Source organism: Micromesistius poutassou (genome assembly GCF_964030765.1).
Source record: "Micromesistius poutassou genome assembly, chromosome: 22".
NCBI lineage: Eukaryota > Metazoa > Chordata > Actinopteri > Gadiformes > Gadidae > Micromesistius > Micromesistius poutassou.
The window spans coordinates 3,886,615-3,906,331 of NC_140292.1; the positions used below are offsets into that span (position 1 = coordinate 3,886,615).

The 19,717-nt window shown below is 45.6% G+C and overlaps 2 protein-coding genes across 6 annotated transcripts in view; both read left to right on the top strand.

Moving 5' to 3' along the window:
- LOC311367807 (lysosome membrane protein 2-like) overlaps nt 1–9,941 on the top strand; it is a 21,538-nt gene extending 11,597 nt beyond the window's left edge. The window contains exons 8-14 of one of the 4 annotated variants that reach the window (XM_084486634.1): nt 2,610–2,788; nt 6,668–6,786; nt 7,116–7,189; nt 7,280–7,331; nt 7,537–7,689; nt 7,989–8,036; nt 8,397–9,941. In XM_084486634.1, the coding sequence (XP_084342760.1) occupies nt 2,610–2,788; nt 6,668–6,786; nt 7,116–7,189; nt 7,280–7,331; nt 7,537–7,689; nt 7,989–8,036; nt 8,397–8,516 (745 nt within the window). In that variant the 3' untranslated portion in view covers nt 8,517–9,941. The remainder of the gene's footprint in view (nt 1–2,609; nt 2,789–6,667; nt 6,787–7,115; nt 7,190–7,279; nt 7,332–7,536; nt 7,690–7,988; nt 8,037–8,396) is intronic. The other 3 variants (XM_084486635.1, XM_084486636.1, XM_084486637.1) reach the window with 3 other exon arrangements.
- A 962-nt stretch (nt 9,942–10,903) lies between these two features.
- nup54 (nucleoporin 54) lies at nt 10,904–18,991 on the top strand. 2 transcript variants are annotated; one of them, XM_084486800.1, is made up of 15 exons: nt 10,904–10,967; nt 11,378–11,485; nt 11,801–11,881; nt 12,294–12,329; nt 12,933–13,019; nt 13,558–13,713; nt 13,816–14,030; nt 14,840–15,027; nt 15,568–15,764; nt 16,758–16,812; nt 16,900–16,993; nt 17,137–17,244; nt 17,744–17,863; nt 18,054–18,164; nt 18,438–18,991. In XM_084486800.1, the coding sequence occupies exons 1-15, from the start codon at nt 10,925–10,927 to the stop codon at nt 18,564–18,566; spliced, it is 1,728 nt and encodes a 575-aa protein (XP_084342926.1). In that variant the 5' UTR covers nt 10,904–10,924; the 3' UTR covers nt 18,567–18,991. The 2 variants fall into 2 exon arrangements, with proteins under 2 accessions (XP_084342926.1, XP_084342927.1); XM_084486801.1 differs by lacking the exon at nt 12,294–12,329.
- Nucleotides 18,992–19,717: the final 726 nt, after the last annotated feature.

The window sequence follows — 19,717 nt, forward strand, 5'->3', positions numbered from 1 at the left end:
TCCAAGATCTAGGGTTAGGGTTTAGGCAGGATTATCCTTTACCATACTATATCCATGTATTGGGTTTAGCTGGGATTATCCATTACACATACTATATCCATGCTTCAGGGTTAGGGTTTAAACCGGATTATCCCTTACATATAATCTGTCCAAGCTTTGGGTGGTTTAGGTTAAGGGTTAGAATCAGGGTAAGGGTAACCCTAACCCTAGGTTTTGGTTCTCATTCCGATGCGACTATATTCCTTGTGTATTGCTTTAGCAGAAGCTTTTATTCAAAGTGACTTGCTGTTAATCTGAGTATGTCATCAAAGGGGGGGGGGGGGGGGCTAGGTTTGGGTTGCCTTTTATTCCCTTCCTTCCCCACTCTGATGCGACTATATTCCACTATCAACATCTTCCTCGAGGATGCCTGACAGGGGTTAAGCCGCAGACATCGCAGGGATCGAACCCATGACCTCTGGTCCCCCTGGTGTAGAGTTTCAGCTGATCAGACGCCCGCCGCCATTGGCGAGATGACAGAGGAATTCTGATGTGTGCGCGCCAACCAATGCGCTCATGAAGCTCCGATCGGGCGGGCCAGACAATGTCCTTGTGCTCGCTATGTACCCATGACGTCCCGTTTTAGTTTTTTTGGAGCACCGACAACCTTGACCTGTAGCACAGTTACATGCCGCAAACATCCTCCCTCCCCCACACACTCCCTCTCCCTCTCTCCCTCCCTCAACGTTGTGTGGAGTGTGGAAAGAATCCATTCCGAAGCCTTGACCCCAAGCCTCCATTGGATATATGTCAGGAACCCTACCCCACCACCCCCCCACCTCTATGCTTCCTCAACACTTTCACCCACTTACTGATTGTGTAGCGCTAGGTTGAGCGAGGGGACGTCCTTGTTATTGTCTCCAAAAGGGGAAGGCCCACCCCCCTTTCCTTTTTTGTCCTTGTACTTTCCACATTAACACATTTAGGAAATGTATTTACATGCTTTATTATAACCCTTTGTGTAAACATTGTCACGCACACACAAACACACCCACACACCCACACGTACAACACTCTTCCTCTTTTCAGCCGTATCAATCGCGTTAAAGGCCTTTCATGAGTTCAAACCCTGAGCACTTGACCCCTCACCGTTTGAGGGGCATAAATATCACAAAGATCAAAGGTCCGGATCAAAGATCCGCATGTCCAGGGGTAAGCCTCCATTACTTTATTTACTTTTAATAATGTATTTATTGCTGTTTTGAAAACGGGCCTGAAAAAGTCTAATTCAAACACCAAATCCCTGCTGTCATCGTGTATTAGGTTCACAGAAGTCATACAGCAATCTTACATTAAGAGCTAGGCAACCGGTTGAAATGCTGGGACAACTTGCGACTCTTGAGAGAGAAATCAAGCATCAAGCATCAAGGTGAATCTTCAGTTGACCCCCAATGTGTTTAATGGAAAACTTGAAGGCAGACATCCCCGGAATGCCTCTGCTTGCTTTGGTTAACATAGGTTACCGATTCATATTCATATATTGGTTCTGATTCACTCCCTGTCCGTAGGACTGCAAATGATCTCTGCCCATTAGATAACGGAGTTTCCCTTTGAGGCGTCTCACTCCTCTAACACAAACCAGGCCTCCAGTACGACCCAGTCCACACACGGGTTGAAAAAAGGGTCTGTTTCCCACGATTTCACACGAGACGAAGATTTCAAGGAAGAACGTTGTTGTGTCCAAAAAGATCCTTCTTTTTCACTCGCTGCTTCTCATTAAAATACCGGAGGAAAAGGGCCAGTTACGTTTTATTGCGCAAATGTGGGCTGATGCAGCAGCCATGGGTGTCCTCCCTGCCAGTTGGCCGGGGCTGTATAGAATGCTTTGTGTTCTCCATGGCACCCGTGGGTGCTCCGCAGACCAGACAGCACTTTATTACTACTGATCACTGTTGTTTTGTTCATTGAAAAGCCGACTCTTCCCAGCCAAGGCGTCCCGTACAGTATTGTATAGAAAACTGTCCTTTGGCTGTTATATCATCTAGACATTTTTTACAGTGATGCGTTTCAGATATTCAGGGTTTTTTTAACAGTTTTTCAGTTCCATGTTACAAACGGTGTGATGTCCGCTTTGTTTTGACGGTTGTGAAAAGTATCACAACCGTCAAAACAAAGCAGATCTAGACAGGAGAAACAGGGCAGGGTGACAAGTTCATAGTGAACTGTCACGACAACATGGCACCCCCTCTAGATAGACTTTTTCGTGACATAACTTCAGAACCGGCATCGGCCTTCCCTTTCTCTCTCTATTTTATCCTCCATGAAGGAACAAAAGGAAGTTATGACTGTGGCCTTATACAAGGCTCAGGAGGAAGAGCAGGTTGGCTGGTAACCGCAAGGTTGCTGAGTGTCGAGGTGTCCCTGAGCAAGACACTTAACCCTAACTGCTCCCGACGAGCTGGCTGCCGCCCTGCATGGCTGACAGCGCCATCGGTGTGTGTGAATGCGTGCATGAATGGGTGAATGTCAGGCAATATCGTAAAGCGCTTTGGATAAAAGCGCAATATGAATGCATTAGCCATTAACCGTCCGTGCACCATTGATCGCCGTGCGTGTTTCTCCCACTCCAGGTCTATCTTCATGGAGTTCGAGAAGGACGTGACGGTGAAGGGGATCCCCGCCTACCGCTTCACGCCGCCGCGAGCCGTGCTGGCCAGTAAGGAGGAGAACCCGGCCAACGAGGGCTTCTGCGTCACGCCCAAGGAGTGCCTGGGCAACGGCGTCCTCAAAGTCAGCCCCTGCCGAAAGGGTAAAAGCCCCCCCCCTGCCTCACACGCCGTCTCATCGCCGCCCTCGGCGCTGCCTCACTTCCCTTATCTCACTCTCCTCGGCGTCGTATAGGCTGACGGATGGCCCGACTTCCTCTATCCTTGATCGTGCTCTCTTCTCGTGTACGGACGTGGGGGATATTTAACATTATCGTTAGAGACGTTTACGTTCTCTCTCGGCGTTTAAAGCGCTTCATAAACCGCCGTGGGGGGGGGGGGGGTAACGGTGACGTTTAGTGAATGCGTTTCACGAGCTGAGTCGGCGAGGAGATTTAAACGACACATTAATATTAATATTGTGTTATTACCCCCAGTAATAACACAACACGCACGTCACTAGCAAATTCTCCCTCTCCCCCCCCCATCCTTGAAACTAGCCATGTGACGCAGCGCTCCGGAACGTTCCTCCTACCTACCTGCTGACCGAGAGCGCAGTAAGCCCTGCCGCCTGACTCACTGTGGCCCCGGCCGGTCAGAACCGACTCTTTGCGCCTGTTGCATTCGCGGCCCCAACTGTCGCACATTACTGGACTGTCGTCTTGCAAGCTGGCTTGTTTACAGGCTAATAAAGGAGGGTGATATTTTATTATGGTCTGGAGGATTAGAGAGTGCGCGTGTGTGTATTTGTAGTGTGCCGGTGTAGGCCTTTACCTTTTGGCTGTGTGTATGTGTGTGTGTGTGTGTGTGTGTGTGTGTGTGTGTGTGTGTGTGTGTGTGTGTGTGTGTGTGTGTGTGTGTGTGTGTGTGTGTGTGTGTGTGTGTGTGTGTGTGTGTGTCGGAGCAAATGTGTGTGCACAGACACAATGGAATGTTCTGGGTGTCCTTCAAAGTCTGGTTGTGTGTGCGTGTGTGTGTGTGTGCTGCGTGTGTGTGCGCTGCGTGCGTGCGTGTGTGTGTGTTTGTGTGCTGTGTGTGCGCGTGTGCTGTGTTTACTGTGTGTACTGTGTGCTGGGGTGACCTCGCCAGTACGAGCTGTTGCTGGCCACTGGGTTTTGTTTTTAGTCTGAACACCCGCGCCACCAGACCCGTGAGGCTGGTCTGGGCTTTGAAGGAGCGTGAGGTGCTATGGGTTTCGTCAGGGTTTCGTCAGCATTACCGTTAGTAGCGGTGCAAGACTGCAAGAGAAGCACGGAGCGTTCAATCGCACACACCACACGCACGCATACAGAGGCCTTGCTTCCAGGAAACATTTTATCTTGTTTTTTTCATTTTCTCATGTCATGTTTTCTTTTTTTTTTTTTTTTTTTTTTTTTATTTCCGGCAAATCTGTTGAAGCATTATCCTGCCGTGGGGCCGGTCTCCTTGAAGAGGAAGTGATCTCTCTGTTATCCGTGTAGCAGCTCACCGACCGTGCCAAGCCCCCCCCCCCCCCCCCCCCCATGGCCAGAAGTCTTGACCTACAGGGTCAAGGCAGGGTCAAGGTTAGAAGATGACTTCCTGTTGAGTGCTGCTGTGCGAAAAGCACATTTTCATTTTACAGTGAAGAATGCCAGGAAGGCGTGTTAAAAGAGAGAGGGGGAGCGACATGTGGAATATGAATCAAACTCGGGGGGGGGGGGAGGGGGGGGGTCGACTTGCTGGTGGTTAGCATACTGGCTGAGGTTGGACGCGCGCCCCCCCCCCCCCCCCCCCCCCCCCCCCCCGGAAAACACTGTTGAGTGAAGACAACAGAGCACTTAAGCGCCGTCATGGAGATCAGATTCACAGAGGGCCAGAGGCATGCGCCGAAATGTGTGGTCAGTTGTTCAACCGGTAGTACGACCCGATTTATAGTGTCGTTGTTTGGCAGATTCATTCATTCTTATGACAGGACGATATATGTGTCAGTGGCGTGACGAAACGGGACCGGGCTCCCATGCAAGATGGCCAAACCGGGCCCTAGCCTCCCCGCGCGAGTGACAATGCACACCCTAAAGGCTCAGTTATGGTTCAACGTCCACACAACGCAAGGCCCACGCAGACGCTATGACGCAGTCGTGAACCTGTTTTGGTCCTGCCTTGGGTTTTGGTGAGCGGAACCAATCACAGCCTCTGCTGCTGCGTCGCCTCGACGCAAGACTACTACTACTTTGGGAGGCGCACGTCAGGCCCTTGCGGTGGATGCAAGGAGGGTCCGCAAGGACGTAACGGGTCCGTAAACCCCCTTGCATTGCATCGACGTGGAACCACAACTAAGCCTTAACACAACGTGCAGCGGGTCGGAGCAGGCAGTTGCAAATCAAAAGCGGTATTTTAAGTACAGCGACTAAATGACAAGGACAGTTGGAAGCAGGAAATGCATATGCCAAACTGCGCCAGATAGACTCTCGGACTCCGAGTCTGAGAGATAAGGTGCACACACACACACACACACACACACACACACACACACACACACACATCGGGTCGAGAACCGTGTGGACTAAAAAAAACAACATGTAACCACTGCTCGCGTCGCAAGTTCACGTGATCCTGATTTTGTGTTTATTAGGTTTATGTTTATGACAAGAGTTTATCATGAATATAAACACATCTATATCACATTAATCCCAAATTACATACCCAAATATTTGCTGCGCATGCCGCTGTAAACAACCCTGCGTGCCGGCCTAGACAGCCATGCTGCCGGTCGGCGACCCTGGGTGTGGTGAGACATCCAGCACCAGCTACTGTTTGTTATTTTCTCCCATCCGGGAGCACTAGTCCAGCTCTTAAATCATTAGAAGCTGGGAAAAACGGACCTTATCACTTGCTAAACCCAAGCACAAGATGTAATCTCGACAAAGTTTCCTCCCCTGTCTTGTTTGCCTGCTACATGGCGCGTTAACGCTACTTTATTTGAAGGCCTTTTTTTTCTACAATGTTTACTGGACACAGTGAAAAGAGGTGATCTTCATATTAATTGTATACCAAATCCTCGACATTCCTTAGCAGCTTAGACTTACAATTTGGCCAGCTTGTCACTTAAGTGAACAACCTTATTTGTGTTCTGTAAACAAACACTGTCCATGTTCCACCAAAACAACAAGAGTACTTGAAAGTGTTGCCATAGTTCAAGTTGGCTACCATATCCATGACCATATCACCACAAATGGCCACAACAGAGACAAGCCTCCAGGCTAAAGAATAGACGGTTGACAAAGAGGGGAAGGAACTGCACCACAATAGAGCATTAGATGGGAGAATCCGCGTGACATGCCATAAGTGTATCCACAGAAGGGATGAGCGTGTCATGTCTGCACCCATTGTGTCTGATATGGGTTGTAGGGGAAGGCTAATACCCTGTGTCGAATTCAAATGTATGAGGTCATATTAAAACAACATTGTCTCTGCAGACTCTGTATTAATAACATGAGGTATTTATAGTGGTGGTGTGTAAAAAAACAGCTTCCTTGGTAGTACTTTAGGTTAAATTATAAGTACATACTGTACACTACGCATTCTACCTGAGAGAGTTAATGTTGGTTCTTTGAGACTGAACGAGTCTTAACGGATTTGTTTTCTGTGTATTGCTTTTTTCTAACCATATCCCCAAACCTAACCCCCTTTACTTTTTTGTTTTGAGAGGCAAAACCAAATATAAAGAGGGATATCCAAGGGATTTCTAGTTCTTGCATATTGATGTCAGATCTCTGGTATAAACCAGGTGTTTATGTTTATAAATTCGTCGCCCCATTTGACGTATTTTTCCACACAAGTCAGCGGTTTCATCCACCTCTCAAAGAGACCATATAATTATTTTACCCATCCAGGTTGACATTCCTGTTGCTTCTCTTTCCATTTCATATGGATCTGCTTTCCGTTCTGCACATTGAGCCCTCTTTGCCGGGATCCTTCATGGGTTCCTTACCACCTGCCCTTACCTCCTCCTCTCTCCCCAGGCGCTCCCGTGGTCGCCTCCTTCCCACACTTCTACCTGGGGGACCCCAAATATGCCAACGCCTTCAAGGGGCTCCACCCGGTGAAGGAGTTACACCAGACCTTCCTGGATCTGAACCCTGTAAGACACTTTGTTTTGTGTTTCTGTCAAACTGATATGGTCAGTTCCTCTGTTATCTACTGAGACAGGGTGGAATAGTTTAGTAGAGTGAAGAAATTGCACACGGGGTGTGTTGTGGCGCCCCCTAGTGTTCCATAATTAAATGAAGAATGAAGTAAAGTTCCCCTTGCTGCCATGGAGTGATGTTTACAGAGGTCTAGATCACCAGTGAGGACAAAACAAATCTAAATCTAATCAAATCCATTCACTCAAGACTATCTTTCAGAGCCGAGGCAAAATTATTTCAGGGTTCACCATATAAATAAATGAAATGTATCTGTTTGGCTTAGACCACTGGGATTCCTGTTCGTGCAAGCAAGAAAGCCCAGGTGAACATCCTGATGAGCAGGATCTCCGGCTTCCCGTGAGTATTTGGTGTTTTCAACTGTATCAGATGTCGTTTTAAAAAGCGAGCGTTCAAAATGTAATTCCTGCTCTTTCGCACGTATTACAGGGCAACAAAGCACCTAAATGAAACAATATTTCCAGTCATGTTTCTCAACGAGGTATGCCCTTTTTTTCATACTTTCATGAGCGAAATCAGGCATTTTGGGGGTGGGAGATTCGCTCAATCACTGGATATTGAATATTGGGTTTTGACGGGTTGAATCAATACTAAATGTAACTATCTTCGTTTGATAAAAGCATCTGATAAATAGAAAGTTAATGATTGCTTGTTCCCTCATGGCGTGGCATGGTTTCCTCCAACAGACTGTGGAGATTGACGACGCTTCCGCAGAGAGACTCAAGAAGCTGCTTCTCATAGAGACAGTGGTGTCCAACTTCCCTCTCCTTATCGTGGGCCTGGGCGCCATCTTGCTCATCGTCTTCATCATCCTCCTGGTTCGCAGCCGCCGCCAGCAGGTGAGGCAGCTCATGTTTTATGATTTTTCACAAAAGCATGTGGTCCATTATTATAATGATAAAATATATAATGAATACAGTTAATTTGTTCTTTTATGTGTTAACTTGTCTGCCTTTGACTTTATTGTGCTGAACTTATTCAAACGTATTTAATGTTGGAATGTCGCTCGTTCAAACGTCACACACACACCGAACACTAACTGTATGCTCAACACCATGGACGCTAATTCATAACTCATCTCCTTCAAGTCGTACTAACAGCATTGTGCATGTGTGCCACCTGATATTCCCCTGTGCAGAAGGAAGTTAAAAGCATTGCATTCACCAAGCCTCTCTACGCTGCCTCTGTAAGTGTGTCTTGTGTCTTTGTCCTTTCAACCATGCTTTCACGTTCCACCTTTTCATGTCAGCCTCATACACTTTTTAACCCTCCCACCTAAACATCCTCCATCCAATAGGAAAGGTTTGTGTGGTTAACCAAGTGACACGATTGGTTTATGTTCTTTGTTGGTCTTGTTTTGTTTGTTTACGACCCGCTTTATATTGAAAGATATATCACTATCTACGATGACGGCATAGGGACATTTCCATCACATACTACAACTAAAACATATAAATATATATTTATATCCGAGTTTTTAGTCCAACAACATGTGAACAAGGCAAGGTTGGGCTTTCTAGACCAACACTTTGTAACACGTGACCAGTTTTCTCCGCAGCCTACCGCCAAAGACGACTCGCCCTACACGGCCGTGGGTCAGAAAGAGAAGGAAGATCCCCAGAACGGAACAGACATGCACCTGTCGCCTATGACCTCCGAGCAGTAGAACTCTTCACCAGCAGGGGGCGCATGTCTGTGCACTGCCACCCCTGTGGAGGACGGCCAGTCGGAAGGATTTGATAGAGGTCCAAATCGTCGGAAAGAGGAAAAAGTTCCATCTGTATTTATAAGCATACTCATGATAAGTATAAGGAGAGTTTACTCAGCATCCCACAAGAGATTGATTGTTATATTTTTATAATATTCTCTATGATAGATACTTATCATCTCAAAAACACACTGGCGGCATGTCCGGTTAAGTATTAGAAGAGTTATTGTGTTTGAAATTGCTTATGTTCTAATGGAGAGGCCTTTACTCCTATTGGTACATCTCGACTATTTTGACAACAAAAATACATGTTACTTATTCCACAGCTTTCCTATGTTCCGTTTTCAGTCGATTCAAATAGTGGTAATGTTCTGGTTGTTAATGTTTTGTTAGAAACTCAGCTTATGACACTGTTTGTACATAGTAATCTTGAACTGCATATATTCCTCTTCATGTTTAATATCATTGCATGAAGTTTAAAGCTGTGAGAAATGTTCTCAGTTCTGTAAAGTTTTTATTTTTTTGTTGATTGTGTAATTCTAGTGTTAGAAAATTGTAGAGTTATTTAGTTATTCATATTAGTTTTTTTCTAGTGCCACGCAAGCATTTCTTTTGGTAATGGAATCATATTTTCGATTCTGTTACTTACAACTACATTGTCTATTTTCCTTAGCCTGTGAAAATGTTGCTCTAACCCTTGTCACTGTTACAACCTCTTTTGTGAGTTTGAGTCTGGACAAAATCCATTTCTGTACCACAGAAATGGAGGGCTAACCCTAAACCGTGATAGTTGGCAGCTCTGGAAATGTCAGAAATGTAAATGTAACTAGACACAATTAAGACTCAAATTAAGACTGCACATTGATTTTCAATGTGTCTGTGATATGGCGGTGGCTTAGCCTAACTACTAGAAAAAATGTTTTGAACTGTTACTGAAGGCATTGAACAATTTAATTTTTAGCGGCATGGTCTTTCTTCGATTCATCTACCAATGGTTGGACATTAGAGATGATGTCTAACCAGGTCGGAAACTTTCAAAATATTAAAGGTTTACTAGAAAGAGAGCTTCAAAATACAACATATAATTTCATTTTCCATGCAATAAGCCCACTAAAAAAATCCAGGGTTGTTCCTAATCATTGAGGATATTCAACAAAATGCTGAAACAGAGCTTTTAAATAAATCAAATTTAATTTTTATCATACATTTTTTAACATTTCTGAATGCTCAAAACTAGTTTGAACCGAGCATGGTTGAACGCAGTTAAACATGACAGAGGCGTATCTGTAGAATTGTACGTATTTCAAAGTTGAAGTATTTTATTTTCTGTATAATTGATTATTGTCTCATGAAATACAATACAATCGAATTGTTTATTACAAATTGCCTTGTATGTTTTTACTGAGTTGTATAGGAGGTATGATGTAGCCTCATCGCATATAAACATACACAAGTAATTAACACTTCATCAAGAAGTGCCATAATAGGTAGATGAATTTATGCTCTATTACGGAGCCCGGGAGGTGATATTGGAGTAATCTTTTTATAAAGCGCGTTTCATGCGAGTTATAACTCAGAATATAACCAGGAATATGTGGTGTTTATCACTCCCTCCAGTTAACGAACGACACCATGGTTCTCGATAATGATGGATTTATTGCTGCTCCTTGTCATCTCACCGTCATCCACAATTATCCACTGCAATATCCACTACACCGTTTGACAATGTAGGCCTACAAATAGACACGTTCATGTACACTTTAAAAAGGTAAACAGAAATATATTCGGAAAATAAACGTGATACACAAACACATACCTCGCTGGCTGCACATAACCGTGAGGGAATGAGGTTTCTTCTGCAAAAAATACCCTGTTCAAAATACCCAAAAGAAAAACATCTTCACTTTTCTGCTCAACTTACAAGTGACTTCTCCATTAATTGAACACTCGGAGAATTTGAGAAGAATAGAATAACGTCTGCTCACGTTAATTTTGGCTTACACCTTAAAGTGTGCATGTGCAACGGAAACTGAACTTTAGTTCGATATTGCAAACTCGATATTCATTAAAAGTACAAATATAAACAAAAAACATGTTTAATAATGACATAAATAATATTTATGGCAGTTAAAGTGTTGATTCAACAGTAACATCATTCATAATCTAATCATTAAAATATATATGGTCATCATTAACAGATATTCAGCACCGTTGATTATTTATCTGCCAAAGTACATATATTTATTTGTGTGTAAATTGGACCCCAAATACAGTATATTGATGCGATTTCGTCTATCCTCACGGAACCTTTCAACTATTACCGCGTTTTGTAGTCGGACGGACATGATAGGAGGGCAACCCTAAACATGGCGTTCAACTTCGGAGGCGCCCCCACCAATCCTGCTGCAAGTAAGACATTTAACTCCAAATGTGGATTTCGTTTCGATTATTAATCATTGCCATGTATTCTAAATGCATGACCCAAAAAATATTTTGCCGTTGTTGAATCAACAGAGAAAGATCACAGACTTGTAGCCTGTTGTTGTTCCTCGGCTAACGTTAGCAGTATAAAAGATGATGAACCAATTTTCATAAGCTTAGTATAGACGATCACATTTGATTTCGTATTTGAAGCGTTCGCAACACTTTTCTAAGCGGTGGACGTAATCATTTGTAGATCAGATTGTTCGATTTATTAACGGCTGCATGTGTACAGCAACAACTGATGGGTTTTAGCCACATGGCGATTTTGTTCCGTTTATAATTTACACTACCCATATCATGACATCCCATATTAAATGTTGTATTCTATCATAAAGGCACGACTGGATTTTCATTTGGTTCATTTGGTGCCAAAACCACAGCATCCTCAGCATTTGGCTTTGGCGCCCCTGCCACCACAACCACTGCCGCCTCTGGATTTGGTAGTAAGAACAACACTTAGTCCTGTCCACATCTCCTTTAAGTCCTACACAAATAGTACTATGTTGTTTATTTGGTAGTTGGAGCATTACTTGTCCTAACCAAATAGTCTTCATTTGTACTATGTTGTTTATTTGTAATACGTATTCTCAGCAAATTATAGTGCTTGGTTAGCACATAGTTTGGTCAGCACTACTTCTAAGACGATCTTCCTGTGCTGTAGCAGCCTATTAATTGGAAAGAGGTCAAGGCGTATGGAGTATCAAGTGCCATTGTGTCTGACTGCACGTTTTGTGCCTCTTTTGTTAACTCTGTCACAGCACTGACCGCCCCTGGATTTGGGGCTGCAGCCACAACTGCTGCAGCAGCTCCAGGATTTGGGTTTAGCTCGACATCAACTGGTAAGACCTACACCGACCCGTGTACACGACCAAGCGAAGGATAGCTGTAGATTATTAGTCCAGTTATATACCCTGTTCGAATATAAAGGTTGTTTGCTTTTTAAGGATTCTAAAACAAGGTTTTCACAAAGTAATACTAAACTTGTACCTACTGTGTGTGCGTGTGTGTGTCCAAGTCCGATAATGGTCAACATTCAATTGTTATGTCATTCTGCTTTTAAACAAATGCTTTAAGATTGTATTTTTAACAAGTGACTTACAGATGCACGACCATATCAAGTGTAATGAAGAGTGTTTTGTTTTTTTCAAAAGGATTCTTCAAGATTGCATGATTTGTTTTTCTTAACCTAACCTCTTCATGTCGCCCTCTCTCTGCCTGTCTCTCTGGCTGCCTGCCCTCCAATGGCTGCAGGGTTTGGGGGTCTTGGAGCAGCAAACCCCACTGCTGGTGGGTTTAGTTTTGTGGGGGGGGGGGTTGGTTTGGATGCCAACATGGCAGCATTCAGCTTTAGTGTCGCATGCTTTAGTCAGCTACCACCACTGGCACTGTTTTCAATGGTAATAGCCTGTAATAGCCTGGCTAGCACAGGTAGGTGCCACTTAAAAAAAAATCCTAATTTAATCAGTATCTGTGTGCACATCCACGTGCATCATTTTCATACCTTTGACGTGAGTTTGGAGTTTTTTTCAACACACGGTGATGAGGTATTTGTGGATGTGTGGAGCTCTGTCTGGGCAGTGATTGATGTCTTTGGTCTCACGGTATGTAGTGCAGTTCATATACAAGATCGCTCATTATAACCTTACCTAAGAACGGGATTAGCTATAAGCTTTCTTTTAAATGTACTTTTAGGTTGTTTTTAGGTTAGGTTAAGTGTTTAGGTTCTGGAGGAGAGTGGGTCCCAACCCTCACCAAATCGAAGCTGATAACGTTGTCATTAGTTCTCCTTTCCTCCTCATCTCTCCCCTTCTCCCCATCGGTCTCTGTGTACTACCTTCATGCCCTGTTTGTTCCGGGAGGTTTTTCTAAACGTCTTGTCTGGTTGCTCAGGGGCCTTCGGGGGCTTTGGGACCAGTACAACCGCTGCTGCCGTGCCAGGCTCCACCTTTAGCTTCGCTACACCCGCCAGCACCACAGGTAGGGCTCCCTCCTGCTCCAACCAGGACTTAATCGATATGAATTGGCAATGAAACCTGATTTTCCCCGAACTCTTTGGGCTTGTTTATCTATTAGAAATATCTTTGCTAATGTGCTGTGCGTCTGAGAAGGGATGTGTCTCCTTGGGTGGCTGGCATGAAGTTCCGAACAAAATACCAAGTTATCGTTTCAATCACTGTTCAAACAGGTATAGTCAAATCCTTGTCATGGGAAGATTTGTTAATTATTTCAGATTTCAAATCTGGAATATCGGTAACCTATAATAATTTAGAATTTATCTTGAAATGTGTCTTTCTGTTTTTAGTTTGGAACTATGCACTTCTGCTTTCCTTTTTGTTATGAGCGGTCCATCCTACTGCCACAAGATGTCTCCCTTCCTCTCATTCTCAAGTCGAACTCTCTTCTTTAACCACTACTTATACAAAACGATTAGGTCAAGCATCACGTAGTGCTTTAATCGTATTACCATCATGTGACTTTCGTTTTTCTTAACAATTTCTCCTCTTCTGCTTTTCAGGAGGCCTCTTCGGAAACACCCAGAACAAAGGCTTTGGGTTCTCCACTGGACTGGGGGCTGCGACCGCCCCCGGGGTGGGGGGATTCGGGGCGGCGTTAGGGGGCGGTCTGGGTGGGTTCGGGGGCTTCAACATCCAGGCTGCTCAGCCGCAGCAAGGTGAGAGACACAACACTGAGAATAAGGGGGGGAATAAACTGAATGTGGTGTTCTAATAAGCGCGCCTCAACGTCCTACTCTTGGTAATCTCTCTCCTCTCAGGTGGTCTGTTTGGCCAGCAGCCCCAGCATGGGCAGGCCCAGCTCTACCAGCAGGTGACGGCCCTGTCGGCACCCACTCTGCTGGGGGATGAGAGGGACGCCATCCTGGCCAAGTGGAACCAGCTGCAGGCCTACTGGGGCACGGGCAAGGGCTACTACAGCAACAGCACGCCGCCCGTGGACTTCACCCTGGAGAACCCCTTCTGCAGGTTCAAGGTACGGCGGGGCAGGGCGGTCGGATGAACGGCCTGACTGGGCGGTTTGGTCGGACGGTTGCATATGCGAAGCGCTGTCACACTTGCTAATATGGGTTCTTGTATAGGTGTGGATCGCACCGAAAGTGTTTGCAGCGGGACAAATGTGAAGCGCACACTGCGATTTTGGCCGGTGGTAAAGCAGGCGTAAAACATCTACACATAAACCTGTACGACTTTGGCCAATATATTTCATCAGATAAATTATTTTTTTCTGTACTCTCTGCAAAGGCCCTCTGCAAAGGTGATCAGTTAAGCAAAAGGGTTGCAAAATGCCCGGTGACCCTTGATAACCATGAAAAAAAGGCCCCTACCCCAGCTGTTAAAAGTTGTCTGGTCTGATTGGGGCCCAATGCGATAAGTCTGTCAGGTGTTGTTTCCCTCTTCTGTTTTGTAGCACAGGATAATCTATCGACGTGGGTGTTGGAATTCCGCCCCATTGAAGACTTATGAACACCATGTTGTTAACTGAACATTCACAGTGTGTGCTTGGACGGAATGACCCACAGATTGGATTGGAGGGCCTGTATGGGGCTTCACCTGGATTGGGGTTTGAGATAGTGTAGTGTCGTGCGTATTCAACTCCCAGCTGAAAGGTTCTGGGTTTGCATTGGATAGAAAGTGATTTCAAATTATGTGGAAATTTTTCATTATTATTATTATTATTATTATTTGTCATGCAGGGGTACCGTATACTTGTATGCACTGTGCCTATGGGGCGGTACTTCAAAACAATGTGTGTGTGTGTGTGTGTGTGTCTCCGACGTGCAGGCGGTGGGCTACAGCTGCATCCCCGGTAACAAGGACGAGGACGGCCTGGTGGCCCTGTGCCTCAACAAGAGGGAGGCGGACGTGCGCGCCCAGCAGCAGCACCTGGTGGAGTCCCTCTTCAAGCTGCTGGGCAGCAACCAGTCGCTGTCTGTCAACGTGGAGGGAGTCAAGGCTTTGCCCGACGACCAGTAAGATTTGTTTCACACTCGCTCTGGCAAAATGGATACGGGGGGGGGGGGGGGGGAAATGGTGAGAAATGGATAAAAAAATGTATCCGTTTATAACCGTCCGGAAGACCTTGGGCTCGCTTGTTGCTGCTCTCCTTTCTCATGCCTCCCTTTGCCCGCCCGCCCGCCTGCCAGCTAGCGTGTTGGTTTAACGGCTGGGTTATTGCCTGGCTTCTAATCGCTACGTCCGCTCGTCTCCTCCCATGCCGACACCTTTCACATCTCCGCCCTTGGATGATTAGGGTTTACTGAAAACATGCTAGAGCTAGAGCTAACTTAACTTAACTTAACTTAACTTAACTTAACTTAACATGAAATGGTATTCCCTAACACGAGTGGGTCAGCTCTAGAGTAGAAGAACAATTGCTTAATTTTTCCTCACTGTTTATTTCATCATCGTCTGTCCTTGGTAAACGTGCACTTGACAAATGTGTGTCAAATGTGTGAGGATCTTGTATTCCTAACTGGTCGTCCTCTCTCTCTCCCCACCACCCTCACCAGGACGGAGGTGATTGTGTACGTGGTGGAGCGCTCCCCCAACGGCACGTCCAAGCGCATCGCAGCCAGCACGCTGTACAGCTACGTGGAGCAGGCCAACGTGAAGGCCCAGCTGGCCCAGATAGGGGTCCTCATGTCGGTCACGCGCACGGAGCTCTCACAGACCCAGCTCAAACAGCTGCTGCAGAACGCGCCCGCAGGTCAGCGGGACCTGTCTCCCTAGTCTCTTTCTTGTGTGTATTTGTTTTCTCGCTGTATTTGTCTCTCTCTCTCCTTTTCTATCTTTCCGTCTCACTCAGTCCCTCTGAATGTGTGTCTCTCTTTCTTTCTTTCTTTCTTTCTTTCTTTCTTTCTCATTCTCACTGTTAGGCCTTTCACACATGCACCGTAAGTCTGACATTCTCCCAGCTAATACCTGGCAGGGCTGGAGTTTAACCTACCAGGTCCTTAGTGCAGTCCAAAGAATCTGAGAGAATTCACAGTGGGCGTCTTGCTGACGTGTCTATCATCATGCCACTGGCACGAAAACAGTAGCACGGAGTGTAGCTGCTTCGTTCAAACTTATTTCAGCCGTCCACTCTTCTGTTGATATTGCGGATACGTCTAAATGAATGCAGTATTCACAAACCCCCGTTAAAGAGTCAGCATTACACACCATTTTTGATGTGTTGTAAACAAATAATGCGACTACTGCTGCATACTATGTCCGTCACGGCCTGCCTCCTACACGCTCTCCCCTGGCGCCACCCCTCGCCTGATGTATCCCCATATGTGTGAAACACGTCTGATGCGGCTTATCTCCTGTTGTGTGTTGCATGTGTGAAAGTGCAACTCCTACTCATCTTGGGACCGGATTCTCTGGAGTTCATGTGTGAAAGGCCTGTGTGTCTGTCTCTCTGTATGTTTGTCTTTCTTTCTGTCTTACTGTCTGTCTGTCTGTATGTTTGTCTTCTGTATCACTCTGTCTCGGTCTGTTGGCATGTGTCTGTTTGTCTCTCTGCCTACCTCCCTGTATGTCTCACTGTGTGTCTCTCTACCTCTTTGCCTATCTCTCTTTTTGTCTTTGTTTCTCTGCCTGTTATGTCATTTCAAAAAAAGAAAATAACTAAATACAAGTTTAATCGCTGTCAAAATAGTAGAGCTTTGTTTGTTTTCATCAAGTAAACGCTGTGTTTTGTACTCGTCATTCCCAGGCGTGGACCCGATCATATGGGAGCAGGCCAAGGTGGACAACCCCGAACCTGAGAAGTAAGTGGGGTTAGCGGCACAGAGACTTGGACCTTCTTTAAACCAGTGTAACCACCCGGGCTCTGACCTCCTCCTCCTCCCCTGCAGGCTGATCCCGGTGCCCATGGTGGGGTTCAAAGAGCTGCTCCGGAGACTGAAGATCCAGGAGCAGATGACCAAGCAGCACCAAACCAGGGTCGATGTGAGTGGAGAGTCATGGACTACCATACCATCCAGAGCAACCACTCCAATGAAACCCTGTTTCTTTCTCCTCCTTCTCTTTCCCTCACTCTGACTCGTACGCAAAATGACCTTCTGTATCACCCGTGTGTCCACTCATCTCAGATCATCTCCGGGGACATCAGTGACCTGCAGAAGAACCAGGCGACAACGGTAGCCAAGATAGCCCAGTACAAGAGGAAGCTGATGGATCTGTCTCACAGAGTCCTGCAGGTAGAGAATACTCGCCGGGAGAGCGGGTTCACCTCAAATACACATACAGCTACAGCTAAATGCTAGTTCATCAGGCTAGTTCTGCTGGCTATTTTAGCTAGCTTAATGCTTGTCTGTCAGGCTAGTTAGTTAATATGGGTAGTTGAGATGGCTACCATAACTATCTAAAGCAGCATCTTGTATGTTCACGTAAGACTAGTATTCGTATATAGTATATAGTTTGTAGTTAATGTCAACAGACTAGTATTCATTAGTTTGTGGTTAGACTAAATGAAACTTTTTGAGTTATCTAAAGCATTGTTTATCCGGGTAGTTCAAATGGTTTCCTTGGCTAGTTAAAGGATAGTTCATCCGGCTAGTTCAGATAGCTACTTTGGCTAGCTAAAGGAGAGTTCAGCTGGAGGGCTCACAGGGTGCATCTTGGTGCCAGCTTATCTATCTGTGTTCAACCCGCGGCTTCTCCTCACTCCTCGCCCTGTCCTCCCTGCCCTCCTGCTAGGTGCTCATCAAACAGGAGATCCAGAGGAAGAGTGGCTATGCCATCCAGGTGGACGAGGAGCACCTCCGGGTGCAGCTGGACACCATCCAGTCTGAACTCAACGCCCCCACGCAGTTCAAGGTGGGTGCTTGTGTGGGTGGGTGTGTGGCCGGCTAAAGCGGTTGCCTTCATTAATATGTCGACGCAATTGGGTGTTTTCAATGTCCGATGGCTATGGAGGTATGGCACGTACTATACTAAAGCTCCATTCGTACATGTTTCAATAAAAACAATGACGTGGCCATTCTTTTTTTTTTTTTTTTCAAACAAGGGGCGGTTAAATGAGCTGATGTCACAAATCCGGATGCAGAACCACTTTGGGGCAGTGAGGTCAGAGGAGCGCTATAACGTGGATGCGGACGTTCTCCGCGAAATCAAACAGGTGAGATATGTCCTTGATTACAATTGTACGTATGCATATGTGCATTTCTGTGAGTTATGCTTTGACCCAAAGCAAAAGCAGATGTGAATATTTTATGTTTTGATTAATCAATTTGACTAATTGAGTTGGTTAGAGTGAGGCATCTTGTACAAGCCAAACCCAGAACATGTGCCTGACCCTGACTCTGAGGGACTGACCCTCACCCTGAGAGGCTGACCCTCACCTTGACCCTCCGAGTTTAATCATGACTCCCTAAATCCTGTCCTCGTGCAGCACCTGAAGCAGCAGCAGGAGGGCCTGGGCCACCTGATCAGCGTGATCAAGGACGACCTGGAGGACATCAAGCTCATAGAGCACGGGCTGACGGACAGCGGACACATCCGGGGCGGGCTCCACAGCTGAAACACCCCCCAACCCCCCACAGCTCCCCCTGCCTTAATGCACACAAAACACTCAAAGCCTCCAACTCCAACATGGTTCTCGAGACTCCCGTCACATGACACACACGTACAACTTAAAAACTACAAAGATGGTTTCCGTAGTTGTTTGAGATGAATATGAGAACGAGTTTTACGAGACGGTATGTCCCTAATATGCAGAGTAGTCACGGACTCAGTCACAGATTTTTAAAACCCACAACACATACTTAAAGAAAAAGCCCAACGTAGTACATATGTCTGAACAATATTGCTGTTACGCCATAACATTCAGGCATTTGTACAATTGTTTGTACAACAAAATGTTATTCATTGTAAATAGGTTTTTCATTGCCGTTGTAACATGACAAGCTCCATGATTTATTAATAAAATGAAAAATCCTTTAAGAACTTTGGCTGTATTTCCTACATGTGACACAAATGATCCAAGACTGTAAAATATGGGGATCAATTTGTCCATAATGTTAGTATGAATTCTTTCTACCATACAACTTTTTAAATAATTGAATTGTTATTAAACCTAGGCTAAGGGACTGTTGGTTATTTATTTTAAGACCCACCGGAGGGATTTTCGGATCACCCGGGGGTGAAAATCCCTACGGTGGGAGGGATTTTCGGTCCCTAATTAACTTGCGTGTAACGAGACAACGAGACGATCTAGTTGTGGGCCAGCAGAGGCAGAATTTTAACCGAATTCGGCCTATAACCTTATAGGCTACATACATCTAGTCTCCACCTAGACAGCACGGGACCAAACATCTTGATACCTCATAAATAACAGTTTTGCGTAAGCAGTAAATTGTCCTGCGTTCCTATCACTATAGCCTTGTTTGAGCTGCAGGTAATTGTAATGTCCACCTTGAGCGGCAGCACTTGAATCACTCGAATCACGGACACTAATATGCAGAGCCCACAATATCATCTCTGATCCCACACACCCTGCACACTTTGCCTTCCAGCTACAGCTCTCTGGGAGGCGTCATAGGAAAATTGCCTCCAGAACAACCCGCTTCAAAAACAGTTTTATTCCTATTGCAATTAACATTCTGAACTCTGAACAAGAAGAACCCCAACCGGCTGAACTGGGGAGCGGCGGCGATGGAGCCGCACACGTCG

Bases quoted from the DNA above. Each gene is read 5' to 3' on its own strand.
- nup54 (XM_084486800.1), top strand. From the start codon at position 10,925: ATGGCGTTCAACTTCGGAGGCGCCCCCACCAATCCTGCTGCAA. The intron at 16,994-17,136 runs GTGAGTGGAGAG...CACTCATCTCAG, and splicing joins AGCACCAAACCAGGGTCGAT to ATCATCTCCGGGGACATCAG. The intron at 18,165-18,437 runs GTGAGATATGTC...GTCCTCGTGCAG, and splicing joins TTCTCCGCGAAATCAAACAG to CACCTGAAGCAGCAGCAGGA.